Source organism: Alosa pseudoharengus, unplaced genomic scaffold (genome assembly GCF_046254945.1).
Source record: "Alosa pseudoharengus isolate Yale_2024_CS ecotype anadromous, Long Island Sound unplaced genomic scaffold, YU_APseudo_1.1 YU_APseudo_1.1_scf_22, whole genome shotgun sequence".
In the NCBI taxonomy this organism is placed as follows: domain Eukaryota; kingdom Metazoa; phylum Chordata; class Actinopteri; order Clupeiformes; family Clupeidae; genus Alosa; species Alosa pseudoharengus.
The window spans coordinates 21,502,271-21,523,160 of NW_027468680.1; the positions used below are offsets into that span (position 1 = coordinate 21,502,271).

The following is a 20,890-nucleotide window of genomic DNA, read 5'->3' on the forward strand; positions in this document are numbered from 1 at the left end:
TGTGAGGAAGAGCACTCTCTCTTTCTCTCCCTCTCTCTTTCTGTTCATTTATTTATTTCTTTATTTTCTTTTTTTCCCTTGTTCGGTTTCTCTCTGTCGCTTCTTAGTTTCTCTCTCTCTGTCTCGCTCCACTTTTGGTTTGTATTCCAGGTTTCAGACCATCTCAGTCCAATTTGATGGAGTGGGTAGATACATACAGTAAGTCGGGAGTCTTTGTTTACCCTGCCAGACTTCTTTGGTGTGCTGCGTTCAGGCTGAGTGTATTATGCAGACTTCTGCTGTACGTCAAAGGCAGGAAATGGGAACTATATATAAAAAAAAAAGCACAATGCACTCAGAAACACGGCTTCTTCTCTGATGAAGCTCGGCCTACTTCAAAGGCTGGTTGTTATCTTATTATGATGTGTAATCATCAGATAAGACCAGGCAATAAATGAAAGATTGGGACTGTAATCACAGAAAGAGAGAGAGAGGTTGAACTTCTGATTAATAACAGAAAAAGAAATGAAGAAAAAAAATGCCTTTGTCTGTGGTTGCAGGTAGAAAGAGTCTGATTGGGCGTTTGCTCTGATCAAGTCGTTCCTGTGAGGATGTCACGCCACAAGCAAGTTGTGGATGACATTTTGTTTGTTATATCTGAAGAATGAGATGATGATTGGCAAATTGGCCTGCCTTAAAATCCACATCTGATCAAAGCCCAAGCATTTATTTATTCAGCTTTCATACGCATTAGAAGACATCCCATCTAATCTGCACGAATAATGTATAGTGTCAGATTTTATCCAATCAGATGGGATCAAACTGATTGGATTTGAGGATTTTTTATTCAGTGCACTGCATCTCTTATCGGAGGGAGGATTGAGGGGGTTCTTTGTACAAGGATGGCACGGCAAATTCTTTATTTTATTATTATTATTCTGTCTGTTGGATAATAATGTGTGTTTTTAATTGGCCTGAAAGCCATTACTATAGGCCAGCCAGAGTAGAGGAGGTTCACAAACGGAATGCATTGGTGGCAGTGTTGAAAGTGAGGCAGGCTTATTATGGTACACCTTTCATTAGCCGCTATGCTGAGGACCACTGATGGCTCTCGCAGCTCAGATGTGTGTGCATTTGACTGCTGTTTTGTTAACCCCCTGCGGCATCTGGCTCCTCATTCACCTGGCTTGTTTTAAGACAGCTCTCAGTCTGGGGCTGCTGTCTCCTGCATCTCCTTATAGCTCTGTGCCAGTCTGCCTCGGCTCTCTCCCTCTGATTGATTTACTTCTCCCTCCATCCCTCCTCTCTTTAGAGACAATTATTTGCCTCTGACCTCAGCATAGAACCTGATTTACCATTAGATGCAATCAGCAGCGACGGCAAGTTCGGCGACAGGGCCTCTCTCTCTTTCACTGCAGGTCATTTTTCAATGGGGAGGCAGGCACCCATGTTTAATATGAATCAAGCATATCCCCACACAATATGTTCAATACCGCGCTGACAGCGGTCGGCGTGCTAAGCTCCCCGTCTCTGCGGCGCGCTGTTGAAGTGCAGATGCGGGCTTTCTATCACAGCGAGAGGCCCGTGCATCGGCGACCATGCTTCATCTGTCTCCTTTTCAGCAGCTCCGTGGTACCCATCAATCAAGCTGTAGCCAAGGAGACAGCTCAGCACTAGCGTCTGCTAGAATTAGCATGTTTGGACGAGTTTGCAAGCGTTTTCGATAGGCACATCGTTGATCCTCTCCCACCCCTCATGCTGCTGCTGCATGAAAAAAATAACACCCCCACCCTTGTTTATTCCATTATTACCCCTGCTTAAATTATATTAAAATGTATTTACATATTCTGGATGAAATCTGTAGTTTTCAGTGATTTCTAATAAAATGAAATGGGAGCTCAGCAAGTGTGTCTGGCCATAAAACAGGACAAACAATAGCGCAGTGTGAGGAGGCTTTTCCATGAACAGAAAGCCATGAACTGCTCATTATATGGCTTGATTTAAGGTTCTGCAACTAACTGCAGTAATTGGCTGCTTTCTGATTATCTCAGCTCAGCTACGCCACAGAGCTTGCATTAGAAGTCGGTGAAGCCATGAATAAATTATTAACTCCACAAGCTTATTTACGTAGCCTATGTTGAGAGTTGCATGATTGCATCTGTGTGTGTGTGTGTGTGTGTGTGTTCATATCTGTGTATGTGTGTGTTTGTGTGTGTGTGTGTGTGTTTGGTTGGACTATGTAGCAAGTATGCCTGTATGTGGTATTTTGTGGTGATTTTTTCTTTGTAGCATTATTTTTTTCTAAAGTTTCATTATTACTATGTACCATAGTGTAGTATAGTATAGTTATTTATCATTTTGTTTTTCATTGCCACAATTCTTAACAGTGATAATAAATTAAATAGTGCCATCTCTCTCTCTCATTTGGTTATGAATGAAGGTTTCTGCTTCAGTCCTTTAATTGAACTTCTTAATGGCCAGAACTACTTTTTTGTCGGACATCATAGAGGAAATGAAGTGGGAAATGTAAATGAAAATAAATCAAAAATTCTGCATCAGCAGTAATCTCAGAAGGAAGGGAATGTTTTTGGTCCCACTGGTTCAAACCGCAAATGGCTCTATTGCTGCAGTGGTGCAACAGGGATGTGACGACCATGATGGAAGACGTCTCCAAATAGGGTGCAGTTGTCAGCATTTCTAAGCTTCTAAAAGACTCCTCTTTTTTCCCCTACCCAGGATAAAACCGGATTTCAGCTGTGTGGCACTTCCCTATCTTGATCGCATATTCATTGTACCATAGCGCCGAGTCCCTGATGCCATGACATTATTGCAGATATGCTCAGTCAAGTCAGGAGCGGAGCCGCATTCAGATTCCCAGATCATGCAGTCGATAAGCCTTGATTGCCTAGGCAGAGGAGGGAATGGCTGTAATCCACTGGGATTTCCAGTTCCGGAAGTGCTGGCTACGGATTTTTTTTTTTTTTTAGTACCTTTCCCTGGCGTTAGATATTAAATGACATGAGGAGTTTGAGAGGTGGAGAAGAGAGCGTGAGAGGTGGAGGAGAGGGGAAGCATGAGAGGTGGAGGAGAGAGCGTGAGAGGTGGATGAGAGGGGAAGCATGAGAGGTGGAGGAGAGGGGAAGCATGAGAGGTGGAGGAGAGCGGCTGGTGGAAGCATGAGAGGTGGAGGAGAGGGGAAGCATGAGAGGTGGAGGAGAGCGGCTGGTGGAAGCATGAGAGGTGGAGGAGAGCGGCTGGTGGAAGCATGAGAGGTGGAGGAGAGGGGAAGCATGAGAGGTGGAGGAGAGGGGAAGCATGAGAGGTGGAGGAGAGGGGAAGCATGAGAGGTGGAGGAGAGGGGCTGGTGGAAGCAAGAGAGGTGGAGGAGAGGGGCTGGTGGAAGCATGAGAGGTGGAGGAGAGGGGAAGCATGAGAGGTGGAGGAGAGGGGAAGCATGAGAGGTGGAGGAGAGGGGAAGCATGAGAGGTGGAGAAGAGAGCGGCTGGTGGAAGCATGAGAGGTGGAGGAGAGGGGAAGCATGAGAGGTGGAGGAGAGGGGAAGCATGAGAGGTGGAGGAGAGGGGAAGCATGAGAGGTGGAGGAGAGGGGAAGCATGAGAGGTGGAGGAGAGGGGAAGCATAAGAGGTGGAGGAGAGAGCGGCTGGTGGAAGCATGAGAGGTGGAGGAGAGGGGAAGCATGAGAGGTGGAGGAGAGGGGCTGGTGGAAGCATGAGAGGTGGAGGAGAGGGGCTGGTGGAAGCATGAGAGGTGGAGGAGAGGGAAAGCATGAGAGGTGGAGGAGAGGGAGGAGAGGGGAAGCATGAGAGGTGGAGAAGAGAGCGGCTGGTGGAAGCATGAGAGGTGGAGGAGAGGGGAAGCATGAGAGGTGGAGGAGAGGGGAAGCATGAGAGGTGGAGGAGAGGGGAAGCATGAGAGGTGGAGGAGAGGGGAAGCATAAGAGGTGGAGGAGAGAGCGGCTGGTGGAAGCATGAGAGGTGGAGGAGAGGGGAAGCATGAGAGGTGGAGGAGAGGGGCTGGTGGAAGCATGAGAGGTGGAGGAGAGGGGCTGGTGGAAGCATGAGAGGTGGAGGAGAGGGAAAGCATGAGAGGTGGAGGAGAGGGAGGAGAGGGGAAGCATGAGAGGTGGAGGAGAGGAGAAGCATGAGAGGTGGAGGAGAGCGGCTGGTGGAAGCATGAGAGGTGGAGGAGAGGGGAAGCATGAGAGGTGGAGGAGAGGGGAAGCATGAGAGGTGGAGGAGAGGGGCTGATGGAAGCATGAGAGGTGGAGGAGAGTGGAAGCATGAGAGGTGGAGGAGAGGGGAAGCATGAGAGGTGGAGGAGAGCGGCTGGTGGAAGCATGTGGCGTCTGCTTTACTCACTGGCCCTGCCCTCTGCAAATGCCACATTGATAAACTAGCGTGGTATTCTGGTGCAAATCGCGGAAGACATCCTCCCACCTGGGCCTGTTATGAGATGCCGCCGGCGCTTCCCCCATGCGTGACCTGTTTATTTTCCCCCCGCAGTCTTCAGCCGGCCGCACCTCCGTCTCGACTGCCCACAGGTGCCCCTGCACCCGCCGTCCAATCAGGAAGTGGGCAGTCAGCCAGCCTGAGTTATTTTCGAGCTGCTCTCTCCCTCTCTCTCTCTTTCTCTCTTTCCCTCTCCCTCTGCATTTCTTTCTCTCTCTCTCTCTCTCCCTCCCTCTCTCTCTCGCTCTTGCAGTGTGGCCTCAGTCCGTGTGTCCACATCGTTGGCAGGTCTCTTTTGAAATCCAATGCCAAGGAGAGCAGAATAAAGAGCCATGAAAAAGCCGTACCAGCTGCTGGCCACGTCGCTTTGTGTTTACAAGTCCCCCCGACGTGGACAAAAGGCCTCGATGGAGATGTACTGGAACAAGAAACGATTTCGGTGATGGGATTGCTCACCATGGCAACCTCCCCCCTCAATTCCTAAGTCCCCCCCCTCTTCCTCTCCCTGCTACATGTTGAACACAGAGTTTTTGGCTCACCTGTGCAACAGGCCGTTCTGCCTACTTATTACCATCCAACAGGCTTCGCGTGCAGCCGACAGGCAGTGATCGCGTATCTGATTACCCCTTAATTGGGAGTGGAGTTCATCATGAGAGGTTTACCAGCAAGCACGTGCTGGCAGCGAGGCCGTTAGAACAGGATGGCACTTTTCTTTAAAATGATTCTCAGCCGCAAGGAGGCAGTTCAGCAATAAAGGGCCTGCCAATTTACGGCACTTCAGATGGTTACGAACGCCCAATCATATTTTTCTCCACTTTATGTGTTTGTTTATTTGAGGGATTGCTTCTTGCTATTCACGCCTGCATCTGTGATCCCCGCTCCCATATGCTGTTAATTTTTTATGGGTTTTTAATCAATTGTGTTAAATTAATTGATTTTACTGAATCTCTCTCTCTCTCTCTCTCTCTCTCTCTCTCTCTCTCTCTCTCTCTCTCTCTCTCTCTCTCTCTCTCTCTCTCCCTCCCTCCCTTTCTCAGCACTTGTCGGAGCTGCTGGCCGTGGTCCGCCTGCCCTTCATCCACCCCAGCTACCTGCTGAACGTGGTGGACAACGAGGAGCTCATCAAGTCCTCGGAGGCCTGCCGCGACCTGGTCAACGAGGCCAAGCGCTACCACATGTTGCCGCACGCCCGCCAGGAGATGCAGACTCCGCGCACCAGGCCCCGGCTGTCCGCAGGTGAGCCGGCCGCCCACCTGTCCGTGCCCACAGTGGTGGAGCGGAGCACGAACACATTTGTATATTCATGTTTGCCAGTTATACTGTTCTGTTTGCATTTTACATTCAATTAGCAAGGCAATTTTATGCATAGCATCTGGCACTGGTGAAAATATGCAAGCTGCAATGGTAATCCATGACTCTTAATATTTGTTGATTATCAACACCAAGTGAAACAGATGAGGCCTTAATAGTTTTTCATTCATTTGTGCTTTTTAACATGCTAAGATTTTATATGTTAGTGATTACAAATGATATATATTTTCTCCAGTTGTGCTTGGAAGATTCATCTGTGCAAAATCAAGACTAATTTGGTGTTCTTATTATGAAGGCCTTCTTTTTGAAAAATAGATTGATATGACAAAAGCTTTTGTGGCATTTAATATTTTTGTCATTCCCCGTCTTGAAGTTTAATCTCATTCAAATGCTTCATTGTTGATGGCTTGTTCTGGAGGACTGTTTTCGCAACATTGAGTGTTAAATGAACCCGTCAGTGCCACAGCACAGAGTCTCCAGTTAGTTTAAGGTTTATTCCAACAGTTAAACATCTGTCACATTGTCAGGCTCTGGAACATCTTCAGGATATTACTGTAGGACATGATTGAAAGAAAGCTCAATGGGAAGGCAGCCAAGTTGATTTTGGGCTGTTATACTTGAAAAACATGATTTCTCAAAATGAGAATGAAACAGATTTAACAAGAGCTACTTAAAGATGTGCCTACACATCAGCTTAGTGCTATTCCAAATATGTAAGTCTCAGGGGGGGAAAGGCAAAAAAAAAGCATCGTTAGATTAAAGGCTGCAGGCGTGCGATGCTGGAGACACTTGAGCCTGTCAGCTGGCCCTGACGTGTGCAGTGGGAGCCCCCTTCATCTTTTATTCCTGCCCCTCCATTTTAATGAAGTTAAAGAGTGACCCCGAAGGACGGCCAGGGCCAGATCCGCCAGGGCCATGCCGCCTGGCAAACAAACTGTCAACAGTGGGCATCGGAGCACCTGCGAGCCGCCAGGCTAGCCACATGCCTCACCCCCCTCCCCTCCCCTCACCCTCTGTGTCCCACACTTTCATCCAGCTCATAAATATGAGGGTAAATTTCACCTGTGTTTACACACTACAGAGAGAGAGAGAGAGAGAGAGAGAGAGAGAGAGAGAGAGAGAGAGAGAGAGAGAGAGAGAGAGAGAGAGAGAGAGAGAGAGAGAGAGAGAGAGAGAGAGAGAGAGAGAGAGAGAGAGAGAGAGAGAGAGAGAAAATGTCAGCACACATGAACTCCGGGGAAAGGTCCTGTCAGAGCTGAGATACATCTGTGGCTCAAGAGCCTCCAAGGAAGCCAATCCATTTTCTAGAACATTCCCCTCTTTTCGGCTGCCTGTTTTGCATCTATCCCTTTTTTAAAAATGCCTCATGCATAAATCTGTGCCGTTTGTGTTTGGGAAATTCAAACACGCATTAGTGTTTATAAGGGCGCAGCATTTACATGGCAGCCGGAGTTAAAAATAAACCCTCCCTCCATTCAAAATGAATGATGATCTAAATCTGCTGGCCTCGTGAAGAGCCAAGAGCTGAGGTGTGTGTACCTCCCCCTTCTGAGACCATGTATCAAGGGGCGCCTGTAAAAATCCCACACAATCAAGCCAGAGCCGTTAAAAGCAATCTCTTGCTTCAGCTTCCTCCACAGACGTTTACTGCTATGCTCAGCTGTTTATTGGAGCGCTGCCTCCGCGCTGTAATGATGCTCTCAGCACGGTGGGCCACGGAGGCGAGAAAGGAGAGAAGGAGGGAAAATCTTAACCCCCCTCGGTCGTGAGAGCTCGTGTCCGTGCGAGGGCTTTTTTTTTTGCCGCGAGTGCCGCGACTTTCGCCCCTTTAATATATTGTAATCCCGGCATCCAATCACGCAAGGTGACCAGGCAGAGCAGACCCCCTGCCGACCTGTCCCTAATGCCTGTCCACTCAGGTTTGTCAGTGGCGGGAGGCTACACAGCGGTAGCAGCGGCCTCTCTGCCGTCCACAGCGGGAGCCCTGGACCCACAGGAAGGACACAGGCCCCTAAACCCCGATCCCCAGTCATCCTCTATTAGCATGCTGCGAAGAGCTAGCAGGACGGATTACACAGCAGAGGAGAGAGAGAGAGAAAGAGAGGAAGGGAAAGAGAGGGAGGGAGGGAGTAAAAGAGAGATAGGGAGAGAGGGAGTGAGGGAGACCAAGAGAAAGAGGGAGAGAGAGTAAGAGGGAGGAAGGGGGGAGGGAGAGAGAGAGAGAGACTGGTGGTCAGGTGGAGAGGCAATGGAGGGCACGTAGGGGACAGATGATGGACGACCTGTCCGCTCTGATGTTTGTGAATGGAAGCGTGTCCCCGGGCCTGCTGGGACATGGGGGTTTTGGGGCCAGAGCAGAGCAGCTCCGGCAGTGTCTGTCCAGGGGAGTCCGGCTGTTGTTCAAGCCCCAGTTTCTGTGTGTCCTACTGCCCCTGTGGCAGTCTGCCTCACTGGCTTACAGAGGAGGTTTAATCAGCTGGGCATTGTGGAGCCAGTAGCCAGTCTCTGTCCTGGCCACGCTACAAGAACCGGACATTCACACAGTGAACTTCATCCAAAAGTGATTATTTTAATTCTTTTCCTCTCCCTCCTTACTCTAAAGCTCATTTATTTTGTTGGCAGTGTGTGCGCCATATCTTACTAAACAGCTGGTTTGTGAGGTGAGCAAGTCTTCTGGCCGGAGGAGAAAGAGAGGCATTGACTTTATGGTGGAAAGCCACGCCAAAACAGACCGATACATTTCGACATAATTTGCATTGATTTCCTCATTATTAAACTGAAGGCAGATTGCAGTAGCTTTTCCTGTTCCAAACAAGCAGGGGAAAGTTTGACATTTCATTTAGAGTCGCAGCCGAGGCGCTGCTACCCCTCTAGTCCTACCCCAGCTGACTGTGCGAGTAGATTGTATGTCATGAATTTTAATCCACATGGTTTTGGGATAAAATCTTGCGCGGCGAGCCTCTTTCCTGGCACCAAATGTCAGAGCCCCCTGAGCACACAGACAGAGGCACCGAATCTCTTTTCATTTCGCTCTCGATGAAAATCGGGCTGCTTTATCGCTCCGTACATCAACACAGTTTTTATATATCTTAGCTCAGGCAGCGGGCTTTGTGGCGCTGCAGACATCTCGGGACGCGGACAAAGACTTGCTGTACAGTATATTTTGTTCCTCTCTCCTCCAGTGGGGAGGTTATGCAGCGGTGACACCGCATTATGGGTTTGTCCCTGAGAAGGCGAGCGGCGCGAGGCTGTGTTTGCGTCTGGAGGAGGAAGGTGCTTTGTCAGGTGCACGCTCTGACAGTGACAGCCCTCAGACTGCCTTTTGTTTCATTATTTAATTACATCCAAATCCCTACGGCCACTATGCAATTTGTTGTTTTTTATTTTTATTTCGTTCTATTTTTGTGTTTGTAAAATAAGGAATCAAAGCTAGGTGCTACTGTGATTGTAACAGGAATAAAATAACAGATGAGTAACTGGAGTTATTGTACATTGCACATAATGTTGTAATGATGTACAATTTATTATGACAATGTTCATTCCATTCAATTCGTATGACTAAAAATGTGAAAAAAGCTAACCTGCGTGAACCTTTCTTTCCCTCTCCAGGTGTTGCAGAGGTGATTGTGCTGGTAGGGGGTCGGCAGGTCATTGGCATGAACCATCGGTCCCTGACAGCCGTCACTTGCTTCAACCCGCAAAACAACAAGTGGTACCCCCTGGCCAGTCTGCCTTTCTACGACCGCGAGTTCTTCTCCGTCATTTCAGCAGGGGATAATATCTACCTGTCAGGTAATCAAGCCTTCCATGTGTCGCTCACAGCATGGACACACATCCCACAGGTGACACTCCTCTATTTTTAGTAACCTAGGTTCACTCAGGAGGAGGAGGTAGGGATTTGTGTCTGTGTGTATCTCTCTCTATATGTGTGTGTGTGTGTGTTTGTGTGTGTGTGTGTGTGTGTGTGTGTGTGTGTGTGTGTGTGTGTGTGTGTGTGCACGAATGTGGATTTGGGATATTGTATTTTATTGAATAGATATTATTAAATACATTGATAGCTAGCTATGTCATTGTGCATTTGAATGGTGTAACTCTTAAAATGGGTGAAGTCTATATTAGTTTCAAATTATAATAAGAATATAAAATAAAGAAATAAAGAAATTCAGTTACAGTCATTTCTCATTAAAGTTATGTATTTCCTTTGAGGTATAATCACTGTCCTCAAATGCATGGCACAGCAGTTCTAACTGTGGTGTCGATACAGTATTTCCCATAGATGTTCCTTTGAAGAGTTTCAGAACTACTTATTGATGTATGAGTTTTTTTTATAAAATGTAAAAATATATCACTGTAATGTGCTTTTCAGTGAAAGTAAATGCACTTGGCCATTTCTTAAATGGAGAGCATGGGGAAAATAGCAGTGAAATGTGGCTGGTGAAAGAGAACTGCTGGAGGTGGCTGGTGTCACCAATCATCATTTTAAATAATGCAGCAGTAATACAAAAAGCAACTCAGACATTTTGTTCACCATTCGAGATGTACTATACTTAAACTCAGCCAACGCTCACCTGCACATCCAACTCACATTAGCATCTAAATACCACCCTGTTATACGCCCAAATTGAGCATTACTTTCAACTGTGCTCCCCCACCTGCGCAACAGGAATAGCTCACCAAAGCCCACCAAAGCCCAGCGTGGCTGTGATTTTCCACCCAAACAGATTTTCCGCCACATCTCTTTGTCAAAAGCGTAGTTCTAATTTGCGCTGAAAAGCGGATTGAAAAATGGCGAGGGTGTAAATGGAGACTTCAGTGCCCATCAGCGTCCGCCTTTTTGCACCTTCGTCCAGGTGGAATGGAGTCGGGCGTCCCTCTGTCAGACGTGTGGTGCTACATGTCCCTGCTCGATAATTGGAACCTGGTGTCCAGGATGACGGTCCCGCGCTGTCGGCACAACAGCGTGGTCTACGACGGCAAGCTCTACACCATCGGTGGCCTGGGCGGCACGGGGAACCTGGATAACGTTGAGAGGTAACTAAAGATCGAGAGCGCGAATGAAAGAGGATGCTTTGTTGTTGTCTTTGTGGAACATCTGGTGGTGGGAATCCGTTGTGTGTTTTGGAAGTAGAGCGAGAGGGGAGGAGGGAGATTGGCCCCTGTAGTGCCATCAGGTAATCTCGTAATTAAATCTCTGCCATACAGATCACGGCAGGCCAGTTTTTTAGAGGTAGATGAGAGAGGAGGCTTTGCATCCAAGCAGAGCTTTTGAAATGCATAGGGTTTTGTCAACTGGCACGAATACATCCGACCAGTCAGTGCAGTTCCAGGCTTAATAGGACCTGGCAATTAATGTGTATCTCTTTAAGTTGCCTTGAAGGTGTTGAAATGGTCTGTTTTGTTTACTGCAATTTACCAACTACTGAGCCGCTGAATTCTAGGAGTTTGGAGATCCTTTGGGTAGCTTTAAGAGATTTATAATCATCATTTGGCTGTCCTGTTTGCATCCCGAGCCTATTCCTCTTCCTTACATTTCCATTTTATTTGCGGCTGGCATTTTCTATTATTCTGATGGCAGGCCGGGGAGATGCAGAGAGACAGCGTCTGGGTAGGCTGACAGGGTTGCCAGGTATAGCAGCAGAGGCCTGGCGCTCCGCAGCCCAATATTAGAGCTCGTGGATTTGCATGAGTCAACGAGTGATTGACAGCGTGCCGTGAGCATCATTGTTTACAGAGCTGTGGTCCGTCTTCCAGTCAAGGCTGCCAGGCGAAGGCCCCTGCCTCTGCCTCCACTGCCATCCCCCGCGCCTCCTCTCCCCACCCACACCCCCACCCACCCCACCGAGCCCGGTCCTAATTTGTGGAGGCCCATCCATCTTTCCTTCAGTTTCATGCTCCTAACCATGAAATCTCCCGCGCTCAGAATTACGTCCTCAATCAGGCTGTTTTTTCAAGGCCTCTATCTGCCGCCGCTCAGAGAGAACTGTAACTCTAATCAAAGCCGCGCCGCGCCGCCCCGTGTCCCGCCGCCTCTACCCTCCCTCCCTCATCCAGCAACACCGCCAACGCCAGATCCATCATCCTGGAGGTGCTCCAGTGCTCGCAGAGCGCATTATTACAGGCGTTAACTGCTCCGTGTGCGTTTAGCTAAAGTACAGATAGCTAGCAGGGTGAATCGGGTGTCCTGCAGAAATCTCACACACAAGCATATACACCCTAGCGTGGTCCACAGAGAAGTGTGCTAGAAAGTTGGCCGTGGTTTATGCTAAATCAGTCGTAAATCACCACCCCGCTAACGCTAATGCCGTGCTAATCATCACAGGAGCTGACTGCATTCCAAGCCTGTTCCAAGGACGCCCAACCTTTGTGCCATTTTGAAATGCCACACCCCTTGAGGCTTATGTTGTAGCATAAGCACATGCTCCGGATAATTTCTCAGGATGCCGCCCACTGCAGTGTTCACTTCGCCAAAGTAGTCCCCTTAATTGGTCTTTTTTATGATGGAGTTCTGGCCAGAATGCCCCAGTGTGTCCCAATCTCAGCACCAGCCCCAAGCACTGCTTGCTCTTCTAGTAAAGCAGAGGAAGAGAAGAGGGCAGAATCCAGGCTCTCTCTCTCTTTCTTTCTCTCTCTCTCTCTCTCTCTCTCTGTCTATCTATCTCACAATCTCTCTTATTCTTCTGTGGCAGTTCTTCTCTCTCTTCTCTCTGTCCCTTTTTAAAATTCCTGCTCTGTGTGCCTTTGTGGCCATCGCTCGGATTGGTGCCTTGCACAGCAGCACTGCTGGAGCTGCAGGTACTGTTACACATCTTTAATGGCAAAATGTTGACAGAAGCAAAAAAAAGAATAAAAAAAATGCTTTTATGTTTCTGCTTATGGTCACCCAGGCAAAGCACACTGGTCCCAGTAATGATAGTGGCTGTTAAGTGTCCAGGGGAGAAGCTATCCGGCTGTGTGTGCAACAGCGGTCATTATAGCTGGAATGGCTGTCAGAGCAACTCATTACACGCCGGTCTGCCGCAGCAATGGCCGCCGGCCGTCTCTCGTGGAGGCTCTCCGGTGTCTGTCTCTTGTCCTGAGGAGGAGGATAGGAGAAGAAACCAGCCTTTCTGCTCGGGCCCCTGGCAAATTAATCATTAAGAAAGGGGGCCCCTGTGAAGAGCAGGTAGCGCGCAGGGGCTGCCTGGACCCTGCTGACCGCTAAAGCAAGTTCTCAGCGCGGCCCGCTGTGCAGGCCGGCCCCTGCTGGGCCCTGGCCAAAGCGCCGTGGGATTAAAGAAGCTGATAATTCAGCAACCTCCTGCGCCTTCATCTTCCTGCACCCCCCCCCCTTCTCCCTTCTCTCTCTCTCTCTCTCTCTCTCTCTCTCTCTCTCTCTCTCTCTCTCTCTCTCTCTCTCTCTCTCTCTCTCTCTCTCTCTCTCTCTCTCTCTCTCTCTCTCTCTCTCTCTCTCTCTCTCTCTGGTTTAACTGTGCCTCTGCTTGGCTGGCAGCTGTCCCTTCCCCACACAACATTTTCATATTTTTATCGGAGCCAAGTCACCAAGTCAGTTGTTTAGTTGTTGAATCAAAGATGTTAAATGGCATCCCCAAACAGGAATATTTTGGCAGAGACTCATAGATTCAGAAGCTTGTGATTGCTCCACTATCCCTCCCCATCTCTCACTCACCCTCTCTATCTTTCACTCTCACTCTCTTTCTTTCTCTCATTTTCTCTCTCTCTCCTTCTCTCTCTCTTTCTCTCTCAATTCAATTCAATTCAATTCAATTGAGCTTTATTGGCATAACAAAAAAATACAATTTGTATATATTGCCAAAGCATTTCTTATTGTACGTATAAGTACTAGTATGTAAAAGAAAGAAAACAAAACAGTGTGTTTCATACATTACTGCAACGGCAATGTCTCTCTTTCTCTTCTTCTCTTTTTTCCCTCTGTCACACTCAGTCTCTCGTGTTCTGTTTCTCCACGCATCTCTCTCTCTATCTTTCACTCTCTCTTCCTCCCTGTCACACTCAGTCTCTCGTGTTCTATTTCTCCACGCATCTCTCTCTATCTTTCACTCTCTCTCTCTCTCTCTCTTCCTCCCTGTCACACTCATTCTCTCGTGTTCTGTTTCTCCACGCATTCTCTCTCATTCTCTGCATCTCTGTGGGGCCCTGTACTTTTAACAGACTGCCGAGTCTAGGCGCTGGCCACAGCTGGTGTTTAATAGCAGGTCTCAACTCGGCCCCCTCGGCGGGGCGTCCGCCTCATGCGCATCAATGAAGCTCTGGATGAAAACGGCGCAGTGATGAAAATGCCACTCTCCCGCCGATCTATTTACCACTACTGAACATGCTCAGACTGCTTCGACCGACGCCCGCGTGTTGCACCCAAACTCTTGAGTGGGGCTGTTGCAGAGGAGCTGTGTTTAAATGAGTTTGTGTGTGTGTGTGTGTGTGTGTGTCTGTGTGTGTGTGTGTGTGTGTGTGTGTGTGTGTGTGTGTGTGTTTTTTCATGTGGTGGGTTGATCCCCATCCACACTCCAGGCCTAAGTGGGAGAAGTATGATACGAGCTGGCGAGGTGCATAACTACCTCTGGTGATGGCGCTAATGAAAAGGCCGCCTGGCTCTTAGCGAGTGATGAACGTCAAGGGGCCGCTCAAGGACCATGCCACAGCATAACTGATGCAGATTCAGCCTCACCCACCTTCATCCATATTAAAACACCCCATACCCATCCATCAATAATGAATTGTTGATGAGTTGTTTTTATCAACAGGAGCGAAGGGTTTTTTGTTTTTTTTTTCTTAACAGCAAAATCAATGCAATGAGGGTGGGCTAGCTCTCCAAGTGACAGACTGCTCTGCCATTGATGTAAGTTAGCCTCAATAAAATCAAGCCCATTAGCCATTCTAATTGGATGCAGATGAAGTGTAGATGGTTAATATTTAATTGCACGTAATGCTCAAGAAAGTGCCTCTAATGGCTGACTTTAAGTTTCGCCCGTGGTGCTACAGAGATTAGTGAGTTGTATGAGCAGCGTGGCGATGAGTTATTGGACATGATGAAGGGTGAGGCTTTTTTTTTTTTTTCGGGAGGAGTTTTTCTGTGTTGCCGCTGCCTCGGCAGACTCGTTCCCCCGCCGAGATGAGCAGTATTGACGGAGAGCAACATTTGTTATGTATTTGGAGTGGACACATAATGGATTAGGATGGAAGGGTATTGATCACCGATCCCCAGGGGCAGGTGCCTGGCCTTTTTTTATTTTGTTAACGAGGGAAAGATTGCAAAGAAAGAATGGATGTTCTAACCTTGAAAGAGGGAGAGCAAGCGAGAGAGAGAGAGAGAGAGAGAGAGTGAGAGAGAGAGAAGAAAAAGCCCGCTCACGACGTCTGCTGTCCAGGTTGAGTGTATTTATAGAAAGAGGCCCTGCTTGCTGACTGCATATGTGTGCTGTGCCGCAGCGCAGACGTCAACCAGAGCCGGCGTGATGCCATAATCCTATCTCACACTGACGGATGGACAGGCCCTTAGCCTGGTAATGAGGCCAGAGCCACCGCGTGTCAGCAGCAGCTGCTGCTTACTGCCCACTGCCTCCTCTCCTCACCACAGCACCAGCAGCAGCGGCACCTTCTACTGTCCCCCACCTTAAAGGCATATACAAATCCAATTAGCCCGGAGATGTGAGCAGGGGCTACCTAGGTGTGACAACTCACCCCACCCACCCCTACTTTTTCTCTCTCTCTCTTCATCTTTCTCTCCTCTCTCTCTCTCTCCACAGCTTTTTCAAGGTGCCCTCTTTTCTTTTCTGTTGGACAAAAGCAAAGCAGTGCCCCCCCACTCCCCCTCAACCCCCCCCCCCCCCCCCCCTTCCTCCATATGTGTGGCCGTGGGATGGCTGGACAGAAGGAGTTTGTTTACCGGAGTTATTGTGTGGCAACCTTGGCCCAGTTTGTCTGCGTTGCGGGGACATGGGTGGTGTCTGTGCTGTGCTGTGCTGTGCGGCGCTCCGTGCCGAGCCTGCGAGCGGATGGCACTGCCGCCACCCCCGTGAATGATGGGACAAGAGTCACACAGGCAGCGCCGGACTGTGATTAAATTAGGGGCGTCATTGCTTGTGTCCAAATATTGCCTGTGCTGGGGAATGGAAATCGGCCGGGGAGCTCTAAAAAAACCCCTCCAGTAGGAGTCCTCCACCAACTGTTGAATGGAGGACAGAAGCAGCATGTGCCATAGGCCATACTATAGTCTCTATACCTTTTGTTTTCAGGAGCAGAAGGCTCACCTGTGTATTGGCTGCTGTGTTCCCGTCCCTTGCGTGCTCCTTTGATATCGTGTCCCTGTCGGTTCACGGCAGCTTTGTTAGTTCGGCAGCAGAGCAAACAGCCAGTGTGTACCCTCTCCCGTGTGCATGGGGCTCATTGTGTTAGTGCTGCGGCTCGGGGAGATGGACTCAATTTACTGCTGTTGATGAAAGCAAATTTTGTTTGTTTGCCCATGATGTATCTGGAGCCCATAAAGATGTTTGTTGGAGCGCTCGGATAGAAAGGCTGCGCTTTGGATCGACGTCGAGCGCTATTAACATGCCCGCCTGTCCCACTTTTCTAATTAACGTTTGATGTAGATGAAACCTCTGTGGAAGACCTTTTCTGCTAATTTTATAATGTACAACCTCCTGGGGGTAACTCTTGCAGCTTGCTCGGCTAAATAGCTTTTAAGGTCAACCCGATATTATGATGTTCCTTGGCTCGGAGCGGAAGGTTAAGGAACGGTAGATTAACATATGCCATCCGTAGAGTCACGAGGGTGTGCGCGAGCTTAACCACCAAGCACATTTGTGAGATGATTGGCAAGCGTGCTCCCCGCGTACCCACCGCAGACATCCTCAACCCGATATCCTAGCGGGAACTCGGCCCCCCTTCCCAAGTGCGCCTCTGATCCAAGTCCTCAGGCATCCTCGGGCCAGCTGTCTTGGCGCTTTGTTCCGTGCCGAGTTCCCTAACTACTTGTTTGGCATTTCATGCAGACCCGTAAATGTGCCTGTGAATGTGTCCCTGCCTTTTTAATCAGTCCGTTTGCGAGCGGGCTGCGGCTGCAACTCTGTGGGGCTGTTTTGGGTGGCACGGTGTGTGTGTGTGTGTGTGTGTGTGTGTGTCTGTGTGCGTGTGTGATGAGTGGCAGACAGGTGTCAGTCTAAGGGATTAGCGCAGGGTAGTCTCTAGCCGAAACACCATTCCTCTCCACACATACTGAGTGCTCCACATTCATGACTTTATTAGTATCTGGGTCAGGTGTTTCAACTTACTATGAGAAATTATGTAATTAATAACAGTCACACTTTCTACCTTCCTTTGGGCATTTTAATGATCTTCTGTTCTTTAATGTCACTGGAATTATTTTTTAATGTATGTCATTACCTGTTGCAATAATGTAACTGTCGGTTTTGCGATGCATCCAACATTTGTCCAGGAGGAGTCCAGTTGTCAGTAGTTAATATTTCCTGTGTTGGATCATGTTCTGACCTGCCTCTTGGGCGGCCAGTGGAGAGGACGGAAGCTCCGTGCCCAAATTGTATGTAAATAAGTCCTTAGAGCACGCGGCTCCCCTGGGGGAGAAAGGCAATAGCTGATGGAGCAGCTGGCGTTTTTTTTGCAACGAGTGTCCACAGTTGAGTGCTGTAACGCTGGCAACTGAGCTCGGCCATGTTTGAAGAAGCACCAAGGGAAAGTGAATCACGGCAGTTGATAGCCATCTGGTTTGGGTTCTAGTTTCAGTGGCATTTGTAATGGAATGAGGATCCATAACAATCACTCATAAATTAGCCTTCATATTTTTGCTCGCTGTGTCAGTGCGAGTTTGGTAATGCTGTTACAGGTAATGCTTCAGATACAGTCCTGAACACCAGTGCCTGTTAAAGTAGAGGAAATGCAAAGGTGTTTATTTTTAGGCCTACCCTGTTGTATTTTTCATTTAATAGGTGTCCATTTCCTTTTTCAACCAATTGCCCCGTGGGCAGGAAAGTGCTAGCATAGGAGCAGGCTTTTCTGCACCCCTATTAAAGCCCATCATGGACTGATTCAGTGAGCTCATTCAACCCCATTCCCTGCTCAATTTTCAGCTCACTAACAGGCAATCTCAGCGGCCATCTCAGTGCTCCCTGTAGGGCTTCCTCCAGGATTGAGTGTTGGATCTGGATTTGGAATCTGGGTTACGGAGTCCTCAATCAGAGCCTACTCTGCTATCACGTTGCACTATCACATCCGCACTGACCCATGGGTGCCTGTGCCCCTGCACCAGATAAGAGGCAGGCTGAGGGTCAAATTTAATGACTGGTAACTAGCAGGGCGAGACGTCACCCTCATCTAAGACCTCTTTCTTTCCATTCAGGTGACCGTTACAATGGTGGGAGTGTTGCTCTGAGCCCTGGGGGATGGTTAAACGGCAGGAGGACGTGATGATTTTTAAGTCGATTTTGTTTGAATGTTCTTTTCCCCTCCACAACAGCATTGCCTCTAGGTGTTGGGCAATCATTAATTTAGAGATGTTATGCACCTGTTTAAAAGCAGCTATGTGTTTCTCCATGTTTCTCACAGTCATTAGTATATCATTACCCAAGAACATTTCTTCCCCTTGTTAAATACAGATGATGATGTCTTGTTTACCAAAAGTTGGTATGAATAATGATGAATAATATGGTGTTCAGGGTATTATAGGGATGTGTCTGCGACGGTGATCACCTGGTAATGAGTTCTTCACAGTGAGAAATAAACACATGGGTTTTGCCTCATAGACATCGTAGGGAGTCCTAATTGGCTCTCAAACAGGAACTTTGCAACCTTTTGGGAGGAACTAATTCCTACAGTGCTAGCACATTCTGCACCACACATGTTGCAAGCATGGCATCATCCCTGCTAGAGCTAGCAAGGTCTGAACCTGCCTCGCACTCTCCCGGTATGCGCTGTGAATTGTGAAGTGAATTTGTGTCCGGTGTTATCTGGTGTTAACCGAGCTCTGACCCTCTGCAGGTACGACACCATCACAAATCAGTGGGAGACGGTGTCACCTCTCCCCAAGCCAGTGCACTCGGCGGCGGCCACCGTCTGCGGGGGCAAGATTTACGTGTTCGGGGGTGTGAACGAGGCCGGCCGCTCGGCGGGGGTACTGCAGTCCTACATGCCCCAGACCAACACCTGGAGCTTCATCGAGTCGCCCATGATCGGTAAGCTTGTTGTTGTTGTTGTTGTCATCCGTTCTATCATCTAAAATGATATCAAATACATCAAATGCAAATGTCTCAGAATGAAATAAAAGTGTGAGCACTCCACAGACTCTGTGTGTCAGTCTACAATGGTAAAAAAAAATGAAGATGAAATACACCTCTCACATCGGAACAATGATTAAACTATCATCTTTAGACAGAGATTCTTAATCGTACACACACCTCCATACTGGAGTTATGAGGGTTTCATGGCATCCCAATTATCGCTGCTGTTGGGAACGATCTCTCAAGTGTCATCGCCCCAGAGTTCTCATTTGCTGGCTGACAACAGGTGTATAAATTGCTTGCAAACGCGTCATTAACAGTATGAATGAGCAGGCTCCAATCAAGCCATCAAGCGCAGTGAGAGCAGCACAGAGGTGGGGGTGGGGGAGGTGGTGGGGTTGTGGGGGTGGGTGTCAAGCGGCGGTGCGGCTGGCTGTTCCACCCCACAACCTGTGACGGAGCCGCGGCCCCAGAGGGAGGCTGGCAGCAGGCGTGGAGGAGAGGCGTTTCATTACAACTTGCCAAGGCAGCCATTGTCCCATTAGGAAAGAATAATAACCGCAGATCTCCAAACCTGACAAGCAGCCTGCTTAATGGCCTAATAATATTATTAGGCCTCCCCTTTTTTTGTCTCCTAACAGCCATGGAACAGGAAATGCACAAGAATTGTGGGGGGTTTTTTCCGGTCTTTTTTTGGAGCATGCTGTCCTTTCTCTGGTGTCTTCTCTGGGCAACAGCCTCCCTGCCGGGGGACATGCTGGGCTTGATGTGAAACGCAGCCAAGCAGATCATTCATTATAAAGGAATACACACATTTTTGCACTTCTCCCACCACGCGCAGTGATTCACACATAATACATAAAATAATTTATAATATGGAAAAAGCATCCTGACCCATTCCCCCCCCCCCCCCCCTTTTTAAAGCATGAAATTCCTTTCTGTGATTTTTCTTTTACGTTCAGAGTATCTTAAGATTGTTCCTGGTTTTTTTGTCAGTGGGTGATTAAATATGTATGGCATTATTTTTTTTATGTTCTGAGTGAGCCATTTTATCAAGTGTTATGTTTCGCATTGATGGCAGCTCTGGGAGATAGCAAGGCTTCATTTAAAACTCATTAGGTCTTAATACTTGGGCAATTCAATGGTATGTGTGACCATATCTGTCAAAAAGGTACCTGATCCTAATGTAATATTAGTCTGTGCTCTCTGCCTCATAGAACTGGATCCCCCTTAATAAATTGATTAATGATGTTTGTATGACTGTTACTACATATATAACAAGACTAGCAAAAGCAGGTCACGTAAGGTCCTGGCAAAGGTTAGTGCAGCAGGAGTTCGGTTACGCTCGTAAAAAATCGCAATCACACCGACGCAGCATGCCAGAGCAAAGACTCAGGAGGAACCAGAAGTGACACATCACACAGTAGCACATGCAAATGTAAACATATAAAGACACATAGCTATACCCATATGAACATATCTATATTCACATACACATAAATATGCAGTGTATTATTTGCATAAAGCAGCTCTCGCTGATGAATTCACGCGGCTTAGTTTGCCTGTGGCTCTGATATCCTCCGTTTCAGCCTGACTCCCAGGTGTCACCCATAGCAATCATTAGTTGTAAGACATGGACAGAACGCTGTCACCAGACTCGTAATTTACTAAATTACATGCAGAGAGATTGATTGGTGGAGGGATCTATACATGGGTGAGGTGGGGTGGGGGGGTGGGGGGGTTTCAAAGCTCGGGAAGTCCAAGGTCGGTATTAAGTCCCTTCATCTGAACCCTTCCTGGCCGAGCGAGCGCACTTGATTTTTTTTCTTGTGAGAGCAGGCACGCTCGACTGATTATCCTAAAAGGGTTGAGTGAACCAGAGAAAGC

The 20,890-nt window shown here is 48.2% G+C and overlaps 1 protein-coding gene across 1 annotated transcript in view; it reads left to right on the plus strand.

Annotated features, from left to right (window-relative positions):
* Window positions 1-19,775, plus strand: part of LOC143139178 (kelch-like protein 29) — a 72,909-nt gene extending 53,134 nt beyond the window's left edge. Inside the window, exons 9-13 of the mRNA XM_076299783.1 lie at window positions 5,486-5,684; window positions 9,369-9,551; window positions 10,610-10,790; window positions 18,765-18,958; window positions 19,741-19,775. Of these exons, the coding sequence (XP_076155898.1) occupies window positions 5,486-5,684; window positions 9,369-9,551; window positions 10,610-10,790; window positions 18,765-18,958; window positions 19,741-19,775 (792 nt within the window). The remainder of the gene's footprint in view (window positions 1-5,485; window positions 5,685-9,368; window positions 9,552-10,609; window positions 10,791-18,764; window positions 18,959-19,740) is intronic.
* Window positions 19,776-20,890: the final 1,115 nt, after the last annotated feature.